Genomic DNA, 18,412 nt, shown 5'->3' on the forward strand with positions numbered 1-18,412 from the left:
CGGGGCCACCGAGTCCCCCTGGGATCACGGAGACCCCGTGGGACCCCCCGGGACCCACCGAGATCCCCCCGGGACCCCCCGGGGCCCCCGCCGCAGCCGTCCCGCCGCGCCGCGGGGTGGCGCCCTAGCGCCTCGCAGGCCCCGCCCCCGCCAGGCCCCGCCCCGCGCCGCGGTGACAAGATGGCGGCGGTGCGGCGGCGCCGGTAGCTGCCGTCATGGAGGCGGAGGGCGGCCCCCTGGGCCCGGGGGAGCGCTGGGCGCCGGTGGGCGCCGTGTCAGCGGCGGAGGACGAGGAGGAGGACGAGGCGGAGGCGGTGGCGGGCGAGTCGCCGCGGTCGGTGCCGCGGCTGCGGGCCGAGCGGCGCCGGCTGCACGGCGCGCTGCTGGCGCTGGCCTCGCACTTCGCGCAGGTGCAGTTCCGGCTGCGGCAGGTGGCGCGCGCCGGGCCGGCCGAGCAGCAGCGCCTGCTCCGGGAGCTGGAGGAGTTCGCCTTCCGCGGCTGCCCCGCGCCGCTGGCCCCCGGCCTCGGCGGGGCCCCGGTGAGCGGCGGGGAGCGGCGGGGAGCGGGCGGAGCGGCGCGGCGGGGCCCCGGGGAGCGGCGGGGAGCGGGCGGAGCGGCGCGGCGGGGAGCGGAGCGGCGCGGCGGGGCCCCGGGGAGCGGGCGGAGCGGCGCGGCGGGGAGCGGGTGACGCGGCTCGGCGGGGCCCCGCTGCCGGCGGGGAGGCGGCTGTTGCTGCGGCGAGGACAGCACTGTCTCCTCTAGGATTTTGGCATTGGTTGCTGTTCCACACCGCGGCCGGTACGTGTGTCCGGCCTGGCTGAAGCCTGGTAGTGGCAGGGGTGGCCCCTCTCCGCCGCGGGAGGCAGCTCGGGTGCTGAGGCGAGGGCTTCGCACGGCCCAGAGCTGCTGCACCCCAGCCGGGGCCCGGGGGAGACCGGCCGGCGGGCTGGCACGGGCCTCAGCTACGGGAGCGTGCAGGTCCGCGAGGGCTCGAAGCCAGCTCCTAGGGACACGTGTTAGAGCCCTGCTCGCTCTGTTACCGCTGCCTTCCGAGATAGAGCGCTGACTCAGAGAATCTTTGATATGTGCACGTTCTTTGGCGACTTGCCACAGTGCTTCGTGGATCCTGGCCTTGTGCGACAGAGCTTGAGTGCAGCAGGTCTGGAGAGGCTCCTCCTTTGTCAGATGAGGTGATGTGGCTGGTACCTCTCCTTGATGTTCAGGCACATCTCTTTCTCAGACTGGCATGCTGTGCTTGCCAGTTAAGCACAAGAGCTGAAGGAAAAACTGCTCATACCATGGTCCTGTTGTCTGGGGGTTGGCTATGACAATAAATCTTCAATTGTATTTACTGATAACTTTTTCTCAGAGTGAGCAAGAGAAAAAGGAGCAAATTGAGGTCCAGAAGGAGAAGCAGAGAGAGCTGATTCTGCAGCTTAAGACACAGCTGGATGACCTGGAGACTTTCGCTTACCAAGAGGGCAGCTATGATTCCCTGCCACAGTCCGTGGTTATGGAAAGACAACAAGTAAGGCCCGCAAAGTCCTTCTGCCTGTATTTCTTAGCATTTCTGAGCCTCTTACAGGCTGCAGGAGTTGGTCAGTCCTTATTTCTCGCTAGCAGCTGTAATAGAGTGTCAGTAGTTTGTCTGCACATGTAAACCTGTCCAGTGTCTTCTCTTGTAATTTTCTGTGTGCAGCAAAGGTGGCCTGTTTCTAAGGTAACGTGTGCGTAAAGAAGTATTTTGAAGCTCGTGGGCCACACGGTGAGATCATGCTACTAACTTGTGTTTTGCAGATGATTATAAATGAGTTGATAAAGAAGCTGGATATGGACTTGAGTGAAGATATTGCAACACTCTCTCCGGAGGAATTGCGACAGCGTGTAGATGCTGCCATAGCACAGATTGTTAATCCAGCCAGGGTGAAGGAGCAGCTGGTGGAACAACTGAAGACACAGATAAGGGACCTTGAAATGTTCATCAACTTCATTCAGGGTCAGTGCTGAGTTTTTAGATGAGCAGGTTGAATTGGTTTGTAATTCCCTGACAAAGTCATGAGGAGAGAGGCCACAGGTGTCAGAGAATGCTGGAAGGGTTTCTGGGTCACAGGGAAGTACACATCTCTGAGCTGATGGTGGGGAGAGTGAGAGACTGACAAAAAAGGTGCAGAGAGGTCTAAGAAGTATTGACTTTAATGGTTGGGATACACAGCTTAAATTCACATGTGCGAAATAATAATGTAAAATTCTTGTTTTAGATGAAGTAGGAGGCTCTTCTAAAGCAGAAGATGGACACTGTGAATGTGCAGGCAGAAAAGATGGTGGTGGCTCCTACAAACCAAATACACGGCCTTCTGGAAATAGAGGTGGGCACTGCTTGGCTCGGAGATTCTGGCTCTGCTCCTGCTGTCGCTTGCTTGAGGCTCTGCAAGCATGGACCAGCATCCAGTTGTGCTAGGCTGCTTTGCTTTTTTCCTGTCACTTGGTTTCTATGCTTTCCTACTTCCACTGACAGAAGGCCTGTGTCCAGTTCCTTTACTCTTCCTCCATGGGATCATTAGTCACAGAACCCAAACGTGTGGCACAGAGGGTGGGATTGGCCCTCTGGAGATCAGGAATGGAAGGGACTTCTGATACTTAGTGCAAGGGGCAGACAGAGTGAGCAGCCTTGTCTTGTACACACTGTTGGGCTGCACTGTAATTAATGCTCTTTGAGTACTTAACACTGCAGTCAGATACAGTGAGCTGGATGGATCCAGTGGTCTTTATAATTTGAGACTTGTTTACTTATCAGAGCTAGAATAGTATACTAGAGGAAATACTACAATACTTTTACTTTTTGTGATGAGGCATCTGCCACTAGTCAGAGATTGAATACTGGCCCAGGTGGAATTTGGGTCTTACCCGGTATGGTTACTCTTGCAAACTGAACTTAATAATGGCATCAGGAATAAGCAGCGTATGTTAGCCTGCTGAGATAAGATGGTTCTTGAAAGTCAGCAGTGATCTCCTTCAGCAAAGGTTTTGGTATCTCCTAACTATCCATGTGATATTGTTGTGCCTAAAGAATGGTCTTTCCTCACTGCATATGTGCCTGCTGGGAAAGCTGTTGTAGGATTTCTTCTTTGTAAGATGACCTGATTGTCAACAACAGGCCATGCAAACATTTTATTTTCTGGTTGTCTTCAGTCCTTTGAAACTAGAAAAAGTAGCATCAGTCTTAGTGACAAAAACTCCCGAGGAGGAGGAGAATCTGTGGCAGAGGAAGAGCAGGTATTTGCACTCCCTTTGTGTGTATGAAAGAGCAGAGCTGTTGATTTTTATTGTTTTTTTAATGAGAGTATTTTTTTTCTTTTCTAACCTGATCAGTGAACCCAGAAGATGCCAGAAAGATGCGAGAAACAGGCCTGCACCTCATGCGTCGCATGCTTGCTGTGCTACAAATATTTGCTGTCAGTCAGTTTGGTTGTGCTACTGGTCAGATTCCTCGCACCCTCTGGCAGAAGGACCAAGCCAACAAGGACTATTCCCCCTTAATTAAGAAACTGGAGTTGTCAGTAGAGCGGGTGAGGCAGCTAGCTGTGAAACACCAGCAGGAGGACCACATTATCAGTTCCTCCACTCTGCAGGACATTCCCTTAGGAGGCAGAGATGAGCTGACTCTAGCTGTGCGGAAGGAGTTGACCATTGCTTTGCGAGACCTGATGGCTCACGGGCTCTACGCCTCTTCTCAAGGAATGAGCCTGGTGTTGGCGCCCATCGCGTGCTTGATTCCTGCGTTCACCTCGTCGCCGCAGACCATGCACCCCTGGGAACTCTTTGTGAAGTATTACAACGCTAAGAATGGACAAGCTTTTGTGGAATCCCCGGCTCGCAAGCTCTCTCAGTCCTTTGCCTTGCCTGTGACTGGAGGACTGGCCATTACTCCCAAACAGAGCCTGCTGACCGCGATTCACACTGTCCTCATGGAGCACGACCCCTTCAAGCGCAGTGCAGACTCTGAACTGAAAGCTCTGGTGTGTATGGCACTGAATGAGCAGCGCCTGGTCTCCTGGGTAAATCTGATCTGCAAATCTGGTGCTCTGGTACAGTCTCACTACCAGCCATGGAGCTACATGGCAAACACAGGCTTTGAGAGTGCGCTCAATGTTCTCAGTCGCCTGAGCAACTTGAAATTCAACCTCCCGGTTGACCTGGCTGTCCGACAGCTGAAAAACATCAAAGATGCTTTTTGATGTATTTTTATTGTAGATCATCCATTTTCCACAAGTAGGCAGCTGCTGGGCTTAAGATGCCTGGCTTTTTTAAGACCAAATTTGGATCTTTGAAATTGATGTTTGCTTTTAGGGAAATCTTAGGGTGTCTTGATGCTGGAAATCTGTGTTTTACAAGGCTGCCACTGCAAAGCTGCTGGAGGTTGTGTGCTGTACAGCACCTCACCCTGCCCCTTCTATGCTGCTCTGAAGAGCAAAGCTGCTTCACTGGTGAGCGCGGGGCTGGCCGCCCTGAGCGCGGTAGAGGCCTGGCCACGGAGCCTGCAGTGGGGGAGAGCCCCTTAGAACGTGCAGCTTGTCTCCTGTGCTGCAGCCTCGTGGTTCTCTCAGAGTTTGTGCTGTAAATAGCGTTCCTACAAAGCCACTTCTCACGGAGGAGCCAGACAAGCTGGCAGGTGTTTACTTGCCTTGGGGGTTGCCCAGGGGCGAGTGCCTTGCCCTCCCCAGGGTGAAGACGTGAAAAAATCGGGGGCAGATCTGCGGAGCTGTGGGTGCCGGGGCTGCGCTGCTCCAGCGCCAGGCTCAGCAGTCCCCAGAAGCAGCCACCTTCCGCCGCCTCAGGGCTGCTGGGTGAGGGGCCCGCACCCCCGGCTTTGTCCCACGGTCCCCGAGATCCTTTTCTGAAGCTTTTGTGTGCAAGGGCCGGCGCGCCAGCAGCCTGCTGTTTTACCGGGGTGCATTAAACGGCTTGACCGAGTGTCTGTGTGGAGAAGCCCTCTGCTGTGCCCGTTTTCATCTGCGCCGCGGGGCGCTGCTGCCGGCTCTGTGCGGGATGACGCCCCGATTCACTGACCCGCTGTGCCCCCGTGCTGCGGCCGGGGCCCCGGTGTGTCCCCGGGGAGCGGGAGGGAGGGGCCTGGGGGGGGCCCCGGTGTGTCCCCGGGGGGCGGGAGGGAGGGGCCTGGGGGGGGCCCCGGTGTGTCCCCGGGGAGCGGGAGGGAGGGGCCTGGGGGGGGCCCCGGTGTGTCCCCGGGGAGCGGGAGGGAGGGGCCTGGGGGGGGCCCCGGTGTGTCCCCGGGGAGCGGGAGGGAGGGGCCTGGGGGGGGCCCCGGTGTGTCCCCGGGGGGCGGGAGGGAGGGGCCGGGAGGGGCCCCGGGGGGGGCGGGGCGGGTACCAGGCACAGCCGGCTGTTGCCCGGCAACGGCGGCGGCGTCCCGCTCCCGGAAGCGGAAGTTACGAAGCGTGACGCGCAGGGAAGGGTCGGAGGCGCGGCGGCTGCTTCCTTCTTCCGGTCTGAGCGCCATCGCCGCGGGAGCCTCGGTGAGTGGCGGGGGGGGTGCCGCGGGGATCCGCCGTCATCCGCGGGGGCGGCGGCCCGGCCGTGACACCGCGCCCTGTCTCCGCAGAGATGGGGAAGTTCATGAAACCGGGGAAGGTGGTGCTGGTGCTGGCCGGCCGGTACTCGGGGCGCAAGGCCGTCATCGTGAAGGTGAGCGCGGGGGGTCGGCCGCACGGGCGGGGTCCCGGGGAGGGCCGCACCGGCGGGGGCACGGGGAGGGCCGCACGGGCGGGGGCCCGGGGGCGGCCGCACCGGCGGGGGCACGGGGAGGGCCGCACGGGCGGGGGCCCGGGGGCGGCCGCACGGGCGGGGTCCCGGGGGCGGCCGCACCGGCGGGGTCCGGGAGGGCCGCGCTCCGCCGTGCCATCGCCGGCCGCGGCCGGTGTGTTGCAGAACATCGACGACGGCACGTCCGACCGGCCGTACAGCCACGCCCTGGTGGCGGGCATCGACCGCTACCCGCGGAAGGTGACTGCCGCCATGGGCAAGAAGAAGATCGCCAAGAGGTCCAAGATCAAGTCGTTCGTGAAAGTGTACAACTACAACCACCTGATGCCCACCCGGTGAGTGCGGCCGGCGCGGCGGGGGCCTGCGGCTGGAAGGGCCGGGGACGTCTCCCTCGCTTTCGGAGACTGTAATTCTTGCGGGTTCTCGCTGGTGAACGCTGGGAGTGACGGAGGTTCTTAATTACATGGTTGGACGAGTGAGGAACGTGCCCTCTGCAAAAACCAGGGATGTGGGGGCTGTGGGCCTGAGGGGGAATACTAGTGCACTTCTGAAATAAGCTGGCTTTTACTTCAGCCACACTCGCTTTCCTCCCAGTGATAAGGTGTCAGAAGGGGGAGGCGTCGAGGTGAGTGGGGGGGCCTGGGGCGCTGGCAGAGCTGTTGTGGCCCGGTGTTGTTTCTCCCCAGCCCCTGGGGCTGGTGCAGGCTGCCCAGTACACCGTATTGGACAGAGCTGCTTGTCTCTTGCCAAGCGTGTAGCTTGTTTCTTTACAGGCTGGATTAAATGCCTTTGGATGCTGTAATGGTTTGGTGACTTCCTGAACTGAGAAGCCTTTAAGAGCTGTAGTTCCTCAACCTGGCCCTAGTTCGTGCATTTGCCCAGTCCAGGCTACCCGCTGTGCTCTCGTCCCCGTGACTCTTTTGAACCTTGCTGCTCTCTCACCCAGGTATTCTGTTGATATTCCGCTGGACAAAACAGTGGTCAATAAGGATGTGTTCAGGGATCCCGCTCTAAAACGCAAAGCGAGACGTGAAGCCAAGGTGAAATTTGAGGAGAGGTGAGTTGAAAGCTTGTTTCTCCAGGGGTGTTGGCACCCAGGGCCAGGACTTGGCGCCGTTGTGCCACAGCCTGGCTGATTCCCAGGTTGGACACTTTTACTCAACTTTCTTGAATACGTTTTTGGTTGAGTGTGTTCCTTCTCACCTCCTGTGCGTGTTTACACAACTGTATGTTCAGGGAGCTGATGGTTTGAGAGGGGGATCAGTTTACCAACAGCCATAGACTTGGGCTGACATTTGTGATGGTGCTGTAGCCTCGTGCCACAGGAGTGGGGATTTTCAAATGCTGGATGATCTCTTGGCATCTCACTGCCAGTTCATCTGCTGTCTGTCACTGGGCTTAGTGGGACAGAGCAGCACTGATGCTTTGCCCAGAAGTGTCTGGGTTAATGGTCCTTCTTTTCAGTTTTCTGTTCAGAAACTCCTTCAGTGGAAGGAGCTGTGTGGCCTCAGCGGGACACAGGGTGCCAGGCAGGCAGCCTGGGGTGGTGGCTGTTCTAAAGCGCTCTGCCATGACCATAGGCAGTTCTCCGAGGGCACCTCCTGATGGCTGCGCTCCACATGAGATCTCTAATGGGACTGCCACATGCTGCTCTCTTAGCTCTTGGGGTGGAAACTGCTGTAGTGCAGGTGTTCTTTGTGAGATGGCTTAATGAGAAAATCTGGAAGCTGGCATTCGCTTCCCTTGGGAGTTTAAATGTTTAAAGTGGGTCTAGTTGCCGCCCAGGCTGAAGAGACCTGCTGAATTACCTGTGGGTAAGCTGGGCGCAGTGTCCTGCCTGTGGGGGGAAGATACAGTTGGCTCAGGTGCGGGTCTTGTGCTGTTGTCTACTGCTACAGAGCGTTCTCTAACCTTTGTGTTCCTCCTCTTTCAGATATAAGACTGGCAAGAATAAGTGGTTCTTCCAGAAGCTGCGATTCTAAAGGTGTAACAAGGTTGCATCAATAAATGTTTATTAAAAAACACTTTGTTCTGTTGTATTAAAAAAGCAGCGCTAGGCCTTTTTCTCTGTGGTGTGGATGTTCTTGCTCTGTCTGAAAGAGCTGGGAAAACCATTGCAGTCCAGAGCTTTGAAGCTTCTCTGGAGTGTTGTATGGCCTGCACCGTGAGTGAAGGTACCGCCTCTGTGGGACTGTCCTTGGGTGCCTCCTGCTCTGCCGCGGGGCCAAGGCTGCTCTTTCCCCATCATGATGCCAAAGGGTGATTTCTGTCACTCCTGCCTCTGCTAGAAATCTCTGTGGTGATCCCTATGAGAGAAGGGGGGTGGGAGACGACAAAGGAATTGTTCATTCCAGGTGTCTGCTGTTCTCAGGCTGAGAAATACAGTGCCTCATCCAGGGACCTACCTGGGGCTGTTAAATTTTTGCTTACCTTTCCAAATGTTCTTTATTGTGCAAGTGACAGGCTTCCCTGGCAGAAGAAGGGTTAGAGTGGTAAATCGGATGCACGGGGCAGGAGGGGAAAGAGGTATTTCCTGGCTGAGGAGGGTTGGGGTGCTTTGGGGAAGCGAGTTCGAGGCGGTTGGGCAGGCGCTGGCGTCCCCGCGGGGCAGTGGGGAATGAGTGGAAAGATCAGGTTTTCGGGTCAGCAGCGCCCGCGGGCCGGCGCGGCGCCGGACCGGGCTGCAGCTCCCGCCGCGGGGCCGTCGAGCTGCGGCCGCTGCCGCTTTCGGGGGCCGGGGCGGGGCCGGGCCGCGGAAACGAAACCGAAAGGGAAGGGCGGAGGAGGAGCGGGGCCGCACCGGCAGCGCGGTCCCGGCGGGTGAGTAGGGCGGCCCCGGAGCTCGGCCCGGCTCCCCCCCCGGCGGCCCCGGAGCTCGGCCCGGCTCCCCCCCCGGCGGCCCCGGAGCTCGGCCCGGCTCCCCCCCGGCGGCCCCGGAGCTCGGCCCGGCTCCCCCCCGGTTGCCCCGGAGCTCGGCCCGGCTGCTGCCCCGGAGCTCGGCCCGGCTCCCCCCCGGCGGCCCCGGTGCTCGGCCCCCCGCCTGACCTGCCGCCAGCGCCGCGACGATGGATTTGGAGGTGAGGGGCTGAGGACCGGGGGCGAGGGGAGCGGGGCGGCACTTGGCGCAGCGTGGCTGAGGACCCCCCCCTGCTTTTAGGACTCTTTCATCCGGCTGCCCCACTCCGGGGGCCCGGAGGACGGCTGCCCGGAGGGGACCCCCGAGCAAGTCCGGCAGGAGATCGAGCGTTGCAAGGTGTGTCCCACCGCATCCCTGAGAAGTGGATCGGGTCCAATCCAAACCACCTTGGGATCTGCCCCAGCCAGCCTGGGCTGCGAGCATGAGTTTCTTATTTTTTCTTGGACTATGAGCCAGGAGTGGCAGAGAAGGGGTATCCCACGGTTAAGAGAGCCTGTACCGGGGTCTGGGGCTCTGCATGGGGAGCAGCCCCCCTCCTTCCCAAACGAGCAGCATGTGCTGGGGCTGGACAGCCAGTGGGGGTGGCACAATGTCTGTAGCATCTCTCTGTCTCATGGTGCCTCTCACAGGAACTTTGTAGCGCTCTGGAGCAAGACCATGTGAAGCTACAAATGGCCAAGGAAGCTGTAGAGCAAAGGACACAAGAGTTGAGGAAAGAGAGAGAACTTCTTCATAAAAATCTTGAGCAACAAATGTATTTAAACAGAGATGAAGAGAGATCCTGCCAGGTTGGTGGTCGGAGGACTTGTCTTGGGCTTGGAAGGGTGGCAGTGGGTGGTGGGGCTGCATCACTCAGCTCACTGCTTTGAGATTGCTTTGCTCTGGACCAGGGGCAGTTTCATGGGATGTCACATCAGGCCTGTGTTGATGCTGCGGCGGTGGAGGAAGGGCTGGGGAGCCAGGGCAGGGCTGCAGGCAGTCAAGAGCAGAAAAATGGTGTGGGTGGAGCTGTGTCCAAGAATAGTGCTGTTCTGCAGCCCGTCATGTCCTGGTGGTTCCCCTCTTCCTTTCCTTCCAGGTGGGCATTTTTTCAGCAAAGGAGGAGAAGAACAGACTGGAGCAGGAGAAACAGGTGCTGAAAGAGAAACTGGAACAAGTGAGGAAGAGCATCCCCTGGGAGGATCCACTGATGGTAACAGAGTGTGTGGGGGCACTTAGGTGTGCTGATAAGGAGCACGAGCCTGGCTGAGAGGCTGCAGGTGAACGCAGCTGGGCACTGTGTGATGACTGGCACAGCTCCTGCTAGCGGGGGGCTCCTCTGCCAGGGCCAGAAGCTCCAGTTATGGCTTTGGGACTCCAGGCACAGCCAGACCCTAGGAGAGACTCTGCTGAGGCTTTCCAGCTGTTTATTTTGAGCCATGAACTTGTTTTTTCTCTGTGGATTGGCAGGGACAGGCTCTGTGTGGGGTCCAGTCTCCTCCAGGCGCTGTCTGTGTACTTGAACCTAGATGCTGCCTGCCTTGCCGGAGAAGAAAATGGTGTTTAAGGGACTCGTGACAAACAAGGAGACCATGAACAAACTGATGCTCACCCCTCTGATCCGCTACCCTCTGCTGGGGGGCTCAGCTCTCATCACCTTTGAGAAGGCAGAGGGTAAGAGTGAGGACTCTGCCACAGCCAGGCATCCTGGCTGAGTGGCTTTGGGGCCTGCCCTGCATCCCCTCCCTGGGCCAGGACTTGGAGCTCCGTCCCCTCTGCTGGCATTGTGCGGGGTTATGCCCCCTCCCGAAAGCATTAGCTGCCCCGTGTCCTGTCCTGCAGTGTGCTCGGAGCAGGCTGTCAATCCCCTGTGCTGGGGGCTCTCCCTGCTTGCAGTGGCCCAGCAGATCCTAGAGGTGAAGGAGCACACGGTGGAGCTGAGCTATGGGGAGGAGCTGGAGGAGCTCGACCGGTGCAGAGCGCGAGTGCAGGCAGCGCCGGTGGAGATACTGCTGCCGTCCGCCTTGGAGGTAGGTCCCGAGGGCCTGCTGCTCCCCAAACTGTGGAGAACCGCCAAGCTGCCCTGGGCACGCACCAGCTTTGCTGTGCCCTGCTCTGCCGCTACCCAGGCTTGTCTCCGCCGGGTCACCGGTACCTGCCCAGCTCTGCACATTAGTGCTGCAGCTCTGCGCTGCTCCCCCAAGCTCTAGGGCTGGCCCTGCCCTGGCACTGACCAGCCTGTGCCACCCACAGATTAGGCTGACCCAGAGCAGCAGGAGCATCCTTGTGTCTGACCTGCCCAGCCTGGGCATCCCTGAGGAGGCACTGCTGGACAAGCTGGAGCTCTTCTTCAGCAAGACGAAGAACGGGGGTGGCGAGGTGGAGAGCAGGGAGTTCCTGGATGACACTGGCCAGGTGGTGCTGACCTTCGTGCAGGACGGAGGTGCGTGGGGCGTGTGGAGCTCAGGCTGCCAGCAAGGGGGGGGGGGCTGCCCGAGGCAGGCACAAGTCGTCTCCGAGAGCAGATGGAGCTGTGTCTGTGGGGAACAGGGAAGGCAGAGTGAGCCCAGGCTGTCCTGTCTCCCCTGAGACTGTGCTGGTGCAGGTGAGCTGGGGCTGGGCAGCGCCAGCCTTGGTGTCTGTGTCAGGGACGTAACCTCCCCCAGAGCTCATGCTGGGATGCTCAGGGCGTTCCTCTCCATCTGCAGTGGCAGAGCCGCTAATTGCGAGAGGGCATATCCAGGTGCACATCGGGAAGGGAAACTACAAGCTCAAGATATCCCCGTGCATGACTGGGGACCTCACGAGCCTGCAGGTGAGGGCACGGGCCCCGGTGCCACGCAGCTCCTGCCCGCCCAGGGCGAGGAGCAGGGGAGGGGCGTCCCGAAGACCCACAGCCCGGGCTGTGGTTCCTGCGGGCAGCCCCGATCGGAGCAGTGCGGGGACCCCCTCCCTGCGCCTCACCACCAGCTCTGCCCAGTTCCAGCCCGCCCGCTGCCCCAGGACCGTCCTGCTCTCGGGGATCCCGGACGTGCTGGGTGAGGAGCCCATGAGGGACGCCCTGGAGATCCACTTCCAGAAGGCCAGCCGCGGCGGGGGAGAGGTGGACAGCCTCGCCTACGTCCCGGGGGGACGCCGAGGGGTGGCCGTTTTCACGGAGGACACGGGCTAGCCCTGGCGCAGCGGAGCTCGGCGGGGCCGCCGGTCACAGCGGGAATTAAAGCGTCTGCAGGGAGCGCCGTGTCTGTCGTGCTGGGGGTGGGACGGGGCGAGGGAGCGGGCCGGGCGCTGCCCCGCCGAGCGGGGCCCGGGGCGGGGCCGGCCGGGGCGGGGCCGCCCCGCTTTCGCTTTCGTTTCCCGGAGCGGGGCGCGGGGAGCCCGGGAGCTGCCGCGGGGCCGCGGCCGGGCCGGGGGTGGCGGGGCGGGCGCGGGGCCCGGCGCGCGGGGCGGGCGGGGGCAGCTGCCGCCGGGGCTCCCCGGGCCCGCGGCCTCCCCGCGCGGGCATGGCGGGCCGCACGGTGCGGGTGGGCGGCCTCCCCGCCGACCTGCCCCCCGACAGGGTGGCCGACAAGCTGACCATCCACTTCCTGCGCTCCCGCAACGGCGGCGGGGAGATCGCCGACCTCCGGGTGCTGGCCGGCCCCCCGGCCTGCGCCCTCATCACCTTCGAGGCGCTGGAAGGTAACGGCCGCGGGGGCCCCGAAGGGCCGCGCTTGCAGCCGGGCCCCTGGGCTTTGCCGTGTTCCCGTGTCTCGCCCCCCACGTCCACCCTGTCTCCGCGTCCCCCTGTCTCGCCCCCCCGTCCCTGTGTCCGCGGGGCAGGGACGGAGCTGCTGCCCCCGGGCACCTGGCGGGGCTGACGCGGTGCCCGACGGCTTTTCCCACCCAGTGGCCCAGAGGATCCTGAAGGCGAAGAACCACGTGCTGTCGATCGGAGGGAAGGAATACCCGCTGGACGTGACGGCGCACGCCGCGGAGCCGAGCCCTGACGAGGTGACGGCGAGCAGCCGGCTCCTGGAGCTGCTCTGGGCCTGGCAGACGCGCGGGAAGGGCGACCTCGCGCTCTCCTTTAACCTTTAGTAGACTTAAAGCAAACCCAGTTGTATTCACATTCAAACAAGGAATATATTTTTGTGTGCGTGCTAATAACACAGGGACAGCCAGGCCGGCTGTGCGCTCAGCTGCTCAGTATTTGTGCCTGTTAAGGCGAGGAAGACTAGTCAGACTGGAGGGAAGGGGCACTTTTCCCCAGCCCGTCTGGTGACATGGCGGGGATCCTGTTAATGCCTCTGCCATGGTGTTAGCTGGACTCCGTCTCATTATCTGGACACGCTCCTTCTCAGGAGAGCTTAGGAGACAGACCTGCTGGTGTCTAGGAGGCACTGGAGAGTTCTTGCCTCTTCCTGTTTCAGGAGAGTGGGGCAGTAGCTACATCTCCTGCTTTCATGTCTCAGCACCGAAAACAAGGGCACGCACGGGAGTTAGCCCGGCATTGCAGACCTTTCTGCAAGCCTGTGGTGCCAGACTGCTTGAAGTTCTACAGCTGAAGCTCTGGGAGGGTAAGAGTGCAACTGCATTTCATATGCAGAAGGAATAGTGGATTTCTTGGGTTTGGGCTGCTCGCAGAGCTCATGGAATGTAGAAGTGGGACAGCATCTCTGTGCAGTTTGCTCCTTGCATTCCTTGTTTGCAAAAAGCTTTTGAGTATGTGTACAAGGTCCAAGAGTTGCTTGGGCTGGCTGGGTCTTTCAGTCCTGCCTGCATTATGCTCCCATCTCATTTGAAAGCAGAATGCTGAGAGAGGTGGTGGAACTTGTGGTCTCTCCTGTCATAATAATGCAGGGGCTGTGGCAGGTGGCAGGTGCATTTGCTTCCCCCTGTGCCTTGGAGGGGGCTTATTTTTGTTCCTTGCTCTCACTCTCTTGCTCTCTACTTGCAGATCTTCATACGTGTTTGCATGATAGTTGACTATGGCAAGCTTCCTGCTGGAAAAACCCTCCTGAGGAACTTGCATAAAGGCTACAGCAATGTGCAGTTTGACTTTGACTCCAAGAACACACACTGCATAGTCAAGGGACCATTCACGGAGCTGCAGGCCTTCAGCAGAGACCTGCTGGGCAGCCTGAACCTCGAGAGCCAAGCTGCTGGAGAGATCCTCCTGCCAGGTTCCAGCCACGTGGCCAAAGAGACCAGAACGCACGGTCACCAGCAAGCACTTGACTCTGCTCAGTCAGCACGAGAGACAGCAAAGCTGCAGAACTGGGACCAGGCAAGTGAAAAGGCAGCTGAAGTCCCATCACCTCGGGGCCCAGTGGATGGGGAAGCTGTGGAACAGCTGGAGGACTTTTCCCTAGTGATGGACTCGGACATTTACTTGTACATGCAGAGGTTCTGTGCCACCGAGTACCAAGGTGTGCTACACCAGCATCGTGTGGATGTGGTGGATGTTAGCAGCGATGGCATCGCTATACTGTACCTCCAGCCAGCTGTAGGTGTGTCTGGGGACATGGACGCCTTGCGACAGGCCCGTCTGGCCCTGCAGCAGCTTTACCAGCACCTGGAGGTGAGCTTGCGCAAGGAGAATATCGCCAAGGAAGGACTGGATATGGACAGCCAGGCACTCGGGGCTCTGACACGTGAGCTGAAGAAACTGTATCCCCAGTTGCTCTGCCATGAGGACGAGAAGCAGCTTTGTCTTATTGGAAACCTCGTTGATGTGTCCCAGGCCAAGCAATACCTTCAGGATTTCAGCACCAGAGGTGCTGCGCACGCAGTTGGCATGTTCAGCAGCTCCCTGCTCTCACGCCCAGCAACCTCCTGTCCCACAGAGGCTGCACTGCACAAGCCCAAGGCACCTGTGGACACTTCAGCCTCAAGGCTCAGCCCAGGCAGGCCGGAGCTGAAAGGTGAGCTCAAGCTAGCTGCCAGCTTCAGCACACTGAAAGCTGAGAGGTCTCAGGCCAGCCGGGGCCTGAGTGGTCCAAGTGACCCAACAGCACCAACCCAGCAGTTCCAGCCTCATGACTCTAGAACAGATGTGGTTTTGGAGTCAGCAGCAGAGTCTCAGCAGAAGGACCCCAAAGCATGGCACCGTGTGAAAGGAGGTGCCAGGCTTATAAAACACAAGGCTCTGTCTCCCTTTGGGGGCAAAGAGAATAGCACTTCGCAGCATCCTGGGGACTCTAAAGGCTCAGGTCCCATCAAGCACCGCCCCCTCACTAGCATATCTAGTACCTTTGACGTGACAAGCACCTCTTCTGCTTTAGACACTAAACCCTCTGAATCCAGGCCTCTGCTGCGACGTTCCAACAGCTTTTCCCTGCCAAGGTCAAAGGAAAGCGAGAAGCCCCAAGACAGTGTCAGGGCAGGCGGTGGAGGCAGGAGGGTGAGTGAAGAAATGAGCCTGGACTCTCTGCAGTGGTCTTACCTGAAAGACGTTTGTCACGCTGCTATTGATGACCTGTGCAGGGATGGAGGTGTGCAGATCTCAGAGCATCGTACTGGGGACTGCACTGTGCTGACTCTACAGACGGCAGACAGGGGCAAGCTTTTCCAGGCTAAATGGAAGGTGGAAGCTCTTGTGCAAAAGTGTCCTGACCTTGTGTGTCAGAGTATGAGCTACTCGGAGCTCGCTCTAGATGGTCCAGATGACAGTGCCCTGAGTGAACTGTGCAGCCTCTTGCAAGGAAACTCCCTCCAGGTTGGACTCACCAAAGACAAGTACAAGCTATATCTTGCCTGCCCCAAGGAGATGCTGCCAGGAGTGACTGAGGCTTTCCACGTGTTTTCTTCCAAGAGGCTCCATGCCCTGAAGTCTTCATCTTTGTCTCCAGGACAAGAGAGTACAGGGCACTCAAGTGTGATCCAGCCAAGCAGAAGCCAGGACACGGTTCTGGGTGCTGCCCTTCCCAGCAGCCTGGATTCCCTACACATGGGCCTGCAGCACCTGAACATTAGTGACAAAGCAGACCACGTGGATGCGCTCAGGGCTCTCCAGCTGCCAGAGGCTGAGGAAAAGAGGTCCGCCAGTTCTTGGAGGTTCCAGCAGGCACTGGGGCAGGAGGAGGACGATGGCCATGCTGATTTTGGGGCTGTGCAAGGAAGAAGCAGCCTTCAGAGCCCTGGCGTAGTGGATAAGCCAAGTCCTGCTGGTCTGAGGGAGTCCCTGGAACAGCCGAAGACAAAATTGTCTGCAGAGGAGCCTGACATTGCACGGCTGAAGCAGGTTTTGGTGGACAGATTCCAGTTCGCAAGAGACAAGAGCCGGGGAGGCCAGAAGGAAGCGGTGGGACAGCTGCGCTCACCCGTGTCTGCAGCAGACGGGGCTCCTCACTCCCTGCCCGCCTGGCTGTACAGGGCTGCGGCCGCCGAGCCACCCGAGGCTGCAGCCCAACAGTCACCTGCAGCAGAGCCCGGGGGCCGGGAAGGGGCCCTGCTCCCAGCGGGCAGGAGCAGTGTGCAGGGGCAGCCCGCCCTCTCGTCACGGCAGACAAGAGGCCCCAGCCTTGGACAGGAAAGCAGCAAGACACCTCTGGGCCGGTGCGATGCCTGCCAGGGCTCAGGTGTGACCTGCCAGGCCCCCTGCGGTCACGCCTTGTGCAGGACATGCTTCGCAGTGGACAGTGGGCAGCCAGCTTGCTGCAGCTCCTCCTCCGTTGTCCCAGGCTGCAGGATCTCAGGGACATTCAAGCTCTCATGCCTGTCTCAGAGTCTGCCTGGCTACTATCGAGACCCAACGCTCCAGGTTGCCTATAACGTCCCTGATGGCGTGCAAGGGGTAGGTACCGACCATGGGGGCTTCCCCATTCTGCTACAGGATACGCAATAGGTTCTGTCAGCGTGGCTGGGGGAGTGTGCGTGTGTGTGGTGGGGAAGGCAGCTACAGCTCCATGCCCCACATGCAAAGCAACAGAGGTATCGACCTGTGGAAGGCAAAAAGCTCCACACCAGGCTCGGGAGCAGCCTGCTGCTTTAGAAGAGTATGTGACCTCTGTTTTTAGCTCGAAGTGACTACCAGCCCATGCGGGCCATAGTCGTCTGTGTGTTTTCAGGCTGGACAAAATCTCAGAAGCCAGCTCTGAGAAACAGCACTCAGGTGGTTGTTTAAAACGCTTTTTTCCTGCTCTAAGGTTGGCGACCCCCGTCCAGGACAGCCTTACAAAGGAGGGAATTTCTATGCTTTCCTGCCTGACAACAGGGAAGGGCAGAAGATGGCAATGCTGCTGAAGAAAGCATTTGAGCATGGGCTGACCTTCCAGATCAAGTCCTGCAATGGAGAGGAAAGAGTGACATGGGGCCTTATCCCACACAAAACCTCCTGGGATGGAGGCAAAGCCAGGTATGGCCCAGCTTTTCCCAAGCTTCCAGGTGTGCGTTTTTTTAGCAATTGGAGGAGGAGAAACATGGGTGTCAGCTCACCAAATCCTGGCATGGGTAGCTCTTCCAGGCTCCCACAGTGACTGAGTTGGTGCCTCCCTTTGCTTCAATTCACAGGGCAGCTGTGGTGTGGCAGACCAGCCCTGGCACCCTCCAGCTGGAGCTAGAGCCCTTTTCAACCCCACCCCCATAAGCTCCCCATGAACAAGAATTCTGGGCCCTCTTCACTTACAGCTTTCTTGCCTTTTCCTGTGCCAGCGCTCTGCATCCAGCTCTGGGTGCAAGCTGTGCCTGTGGGCAGCAGCAGCTGCCTGGCAGCAGGACTTCCACCCTCAGCCCCTGTTGAAGGAATGGGGCAAAATTAAACTGCTGCTCCCCTCAGTGGTTTTAGCACCAGCAGCAGGGCTTACTCCACTTCCCTCTCTGCCCCACAGGAACGGCTATCCAGACGCCCAGTATCTCCGTGAGGTTTGCACTGTACTGAAGAAACTGGGCATTGCGTGAGACTCCCTGCCTGAGCAGCCGCAGCCCATGCCTTTGCTTCACCTTCCCTTCCAGCTGACAAAACTGCAGCTTAACACAGACAGCTCAAGAAAAAGCAGGTGTTTGTCCAAGGAGCTCCTGTACTCCCAGAGATAGCCAGAAGTCTGCACTTTAGTGACAGTAGCACCTCCCTCCCCACCCCACCTGCAACCCCCAGCATAGATCACAGCTTCCCTGGAACTCCAGCTCCTCCTGGATGTATGTCCTCACCAGCCAGTGACACAGCTTGTTTCAACACCGGCTCCAGGCTGAGCGCTGGTGTGGCTTTCAGCAGCGTAACCCAAACCTGGGCAAACCTGCATGTAGTCCAGCTCCAGCTTCTGGAAGGCTCTTCCACCTCCAGCCACTACAGGCAGGTTCCAGCCCAGCCACCCCCAGAGCCTGTGCCAGAGTTGAGCTGCCGTTAATTTCAGCTGTTCACTCAGACATTTCTGTCCTTGAGCAGACAGCCCCCAGCTGCAGCCCCAGCTCTGGGGCCAGCAGGCAACCTGATGATCTCTTGGGGAGAGCATTAACAGCTTTCAGGGCCCAGGACAGCCACCTCCCCTGAGAAACTGTCCCTGCCTGTATATTCTCAGGGGAGAAACACAAATAAACAAGACTTTTTCCCCATGTTTTTAGCAGTGGTTGTTCATGCCTTGTCTTACCATCACCCCAGGCACCCATTTCAATCTCGACTGGCTACAGCCACCCAGACACAGAGTGACTTGCAGAGGCCAGCTGAGGGCTTTGCAAACAAAATTCTTCATAGCTGCCCTCCAGAATAGGGCAGTAGATCAAGGCAACAATCAGCAGTTGGCCTTGCGAGCAGAGTC

The 18,412-nt window shown here is 59.2% G+C and overlaps 4 protein-coding genes across 5 annotated transcripts; all 4 read left to right on the forward strand.

Moving 5' to 3' along the window:
• Nucleotides 1–145: 145 nt before the first annotated feature.
• LOC122152828 (RUN domain-containing protein 1-like) lies at nt 146–4,987 on the forward strand. Its single transcript, XM_042787198.1, has 5 exons — nt 146–539; nt 1,371–1,529; nt 1,799–1,997; nt 2,260–2,367; nt 3,371–4,987. Exons 1-5 carry the CDS (start codon nt 216–218, stop codon nt 4,234–4,236), a joined length of 1,656 nt encoding a protein of 551 aa, XP_042643132.1. The 5' UTR covers nt 146–215; the 3' UTR covers nt 4,237–4,987.
• A 460-nt stretch (nt 4,988–5,447) lies between these two features.
• LOC116959984 (60S ribosomal protein L27) lies at nt 5,448–7,846 on the forward strand. The gene is made up of 5 exons (XM_042787213.1): nt 5,448–5,535; nt 5,622–5,704; nt 5,948–6,117; nt 6,729–6,839; nt 7,716–7,846. The coding sequence occupies exons 2-5, from the start codon at nt 5,624–5,626 to the stop codon at nt 7,762–7,764; spliced, it is 411 nt and encodes a 136-aa protein (XP_042643147.1). The 5' UTR covers nt 5,448–5,535; nt 5,622–5,623; the 3' UTR covers nt 7,765–7,846.
• A 922-nt stretch (nt 7,847–8,768) lies between these two features.
• On the forward strand, nt 8,769–11,913 carry LOC104356535 (interferon-induced 35 kDa protein). Of its 2 annotated transcripts, none has more exons than XM_032985961.2 (9): nt 8,769–8,859; nt 8,940–9,035; nt 9,329–9,487; nt 9,778–9,891; nt 10,208–10,352; nt 10,575–10,708; nt 10,932–11,121; nt 11,387–11,493; nt 11,649–11,913. In XM_032985961.2, exons 1-9 carry the CDS (start codon nt 8,848–8,850, stop codon nt 11,718–11,720), a joined length of 1,029 nt encoding a protein of 342 aa, XP_032841852.2. In that variant the 5' UTR covers nt 8,769–8,847; the 3' UTR covers nt 11,721–11,913. The 2 variants fall into 2 exon arrangements, with proteins under 2 accessions (XP_032841852.2, XP_032841851.2); XM_032985960.2 differs by having other exon boundaries at nt 11,659–11,913.
• Nucleotides 11,914–12,132: 219 nt separating this feature from the next.
• Nucleotides 12,133–18,210, forward strand: LOC122152825. The gene is made up of 5 exons (XM_042787188.1): nt 12,133–12,359; nt 12,568–12,671; nt 13,618–16,455; nt 16,808–17,016; nt 17,489–18,210. The coding sequence occupies exons 1-5, from the start codon at nt 12,182–12,184 to the stop codon at nt 17,556–17,558; spliced, it is 3,399 nt and encodes a 1,132-aa protein (XP_042643122.1). The 5' UTR covers nt 12,133–12,181; the 3' UTR covers nt 17,559–18,210.
• Nucleotides 18,211–18,412: the final 202 nt, after the last annotated feature.

Source organism: Tyto alba, unplaced genomic scaffold (assembly GCF_018691265.1).
Source record: "Tyto alba isolate M040663 unplaced genomic scaffold, T.alba_DEE_v4.0 Super-Scaffold_12, whole genome shotgun sequence".
In the NCBI taxonomy this organism is placed as follows: domain Eukaryota; kingdom Metazoa; phylum Chordata; class Aves; order Strigiformes; family Tytonidae; genus Tyto; species Tyto alba.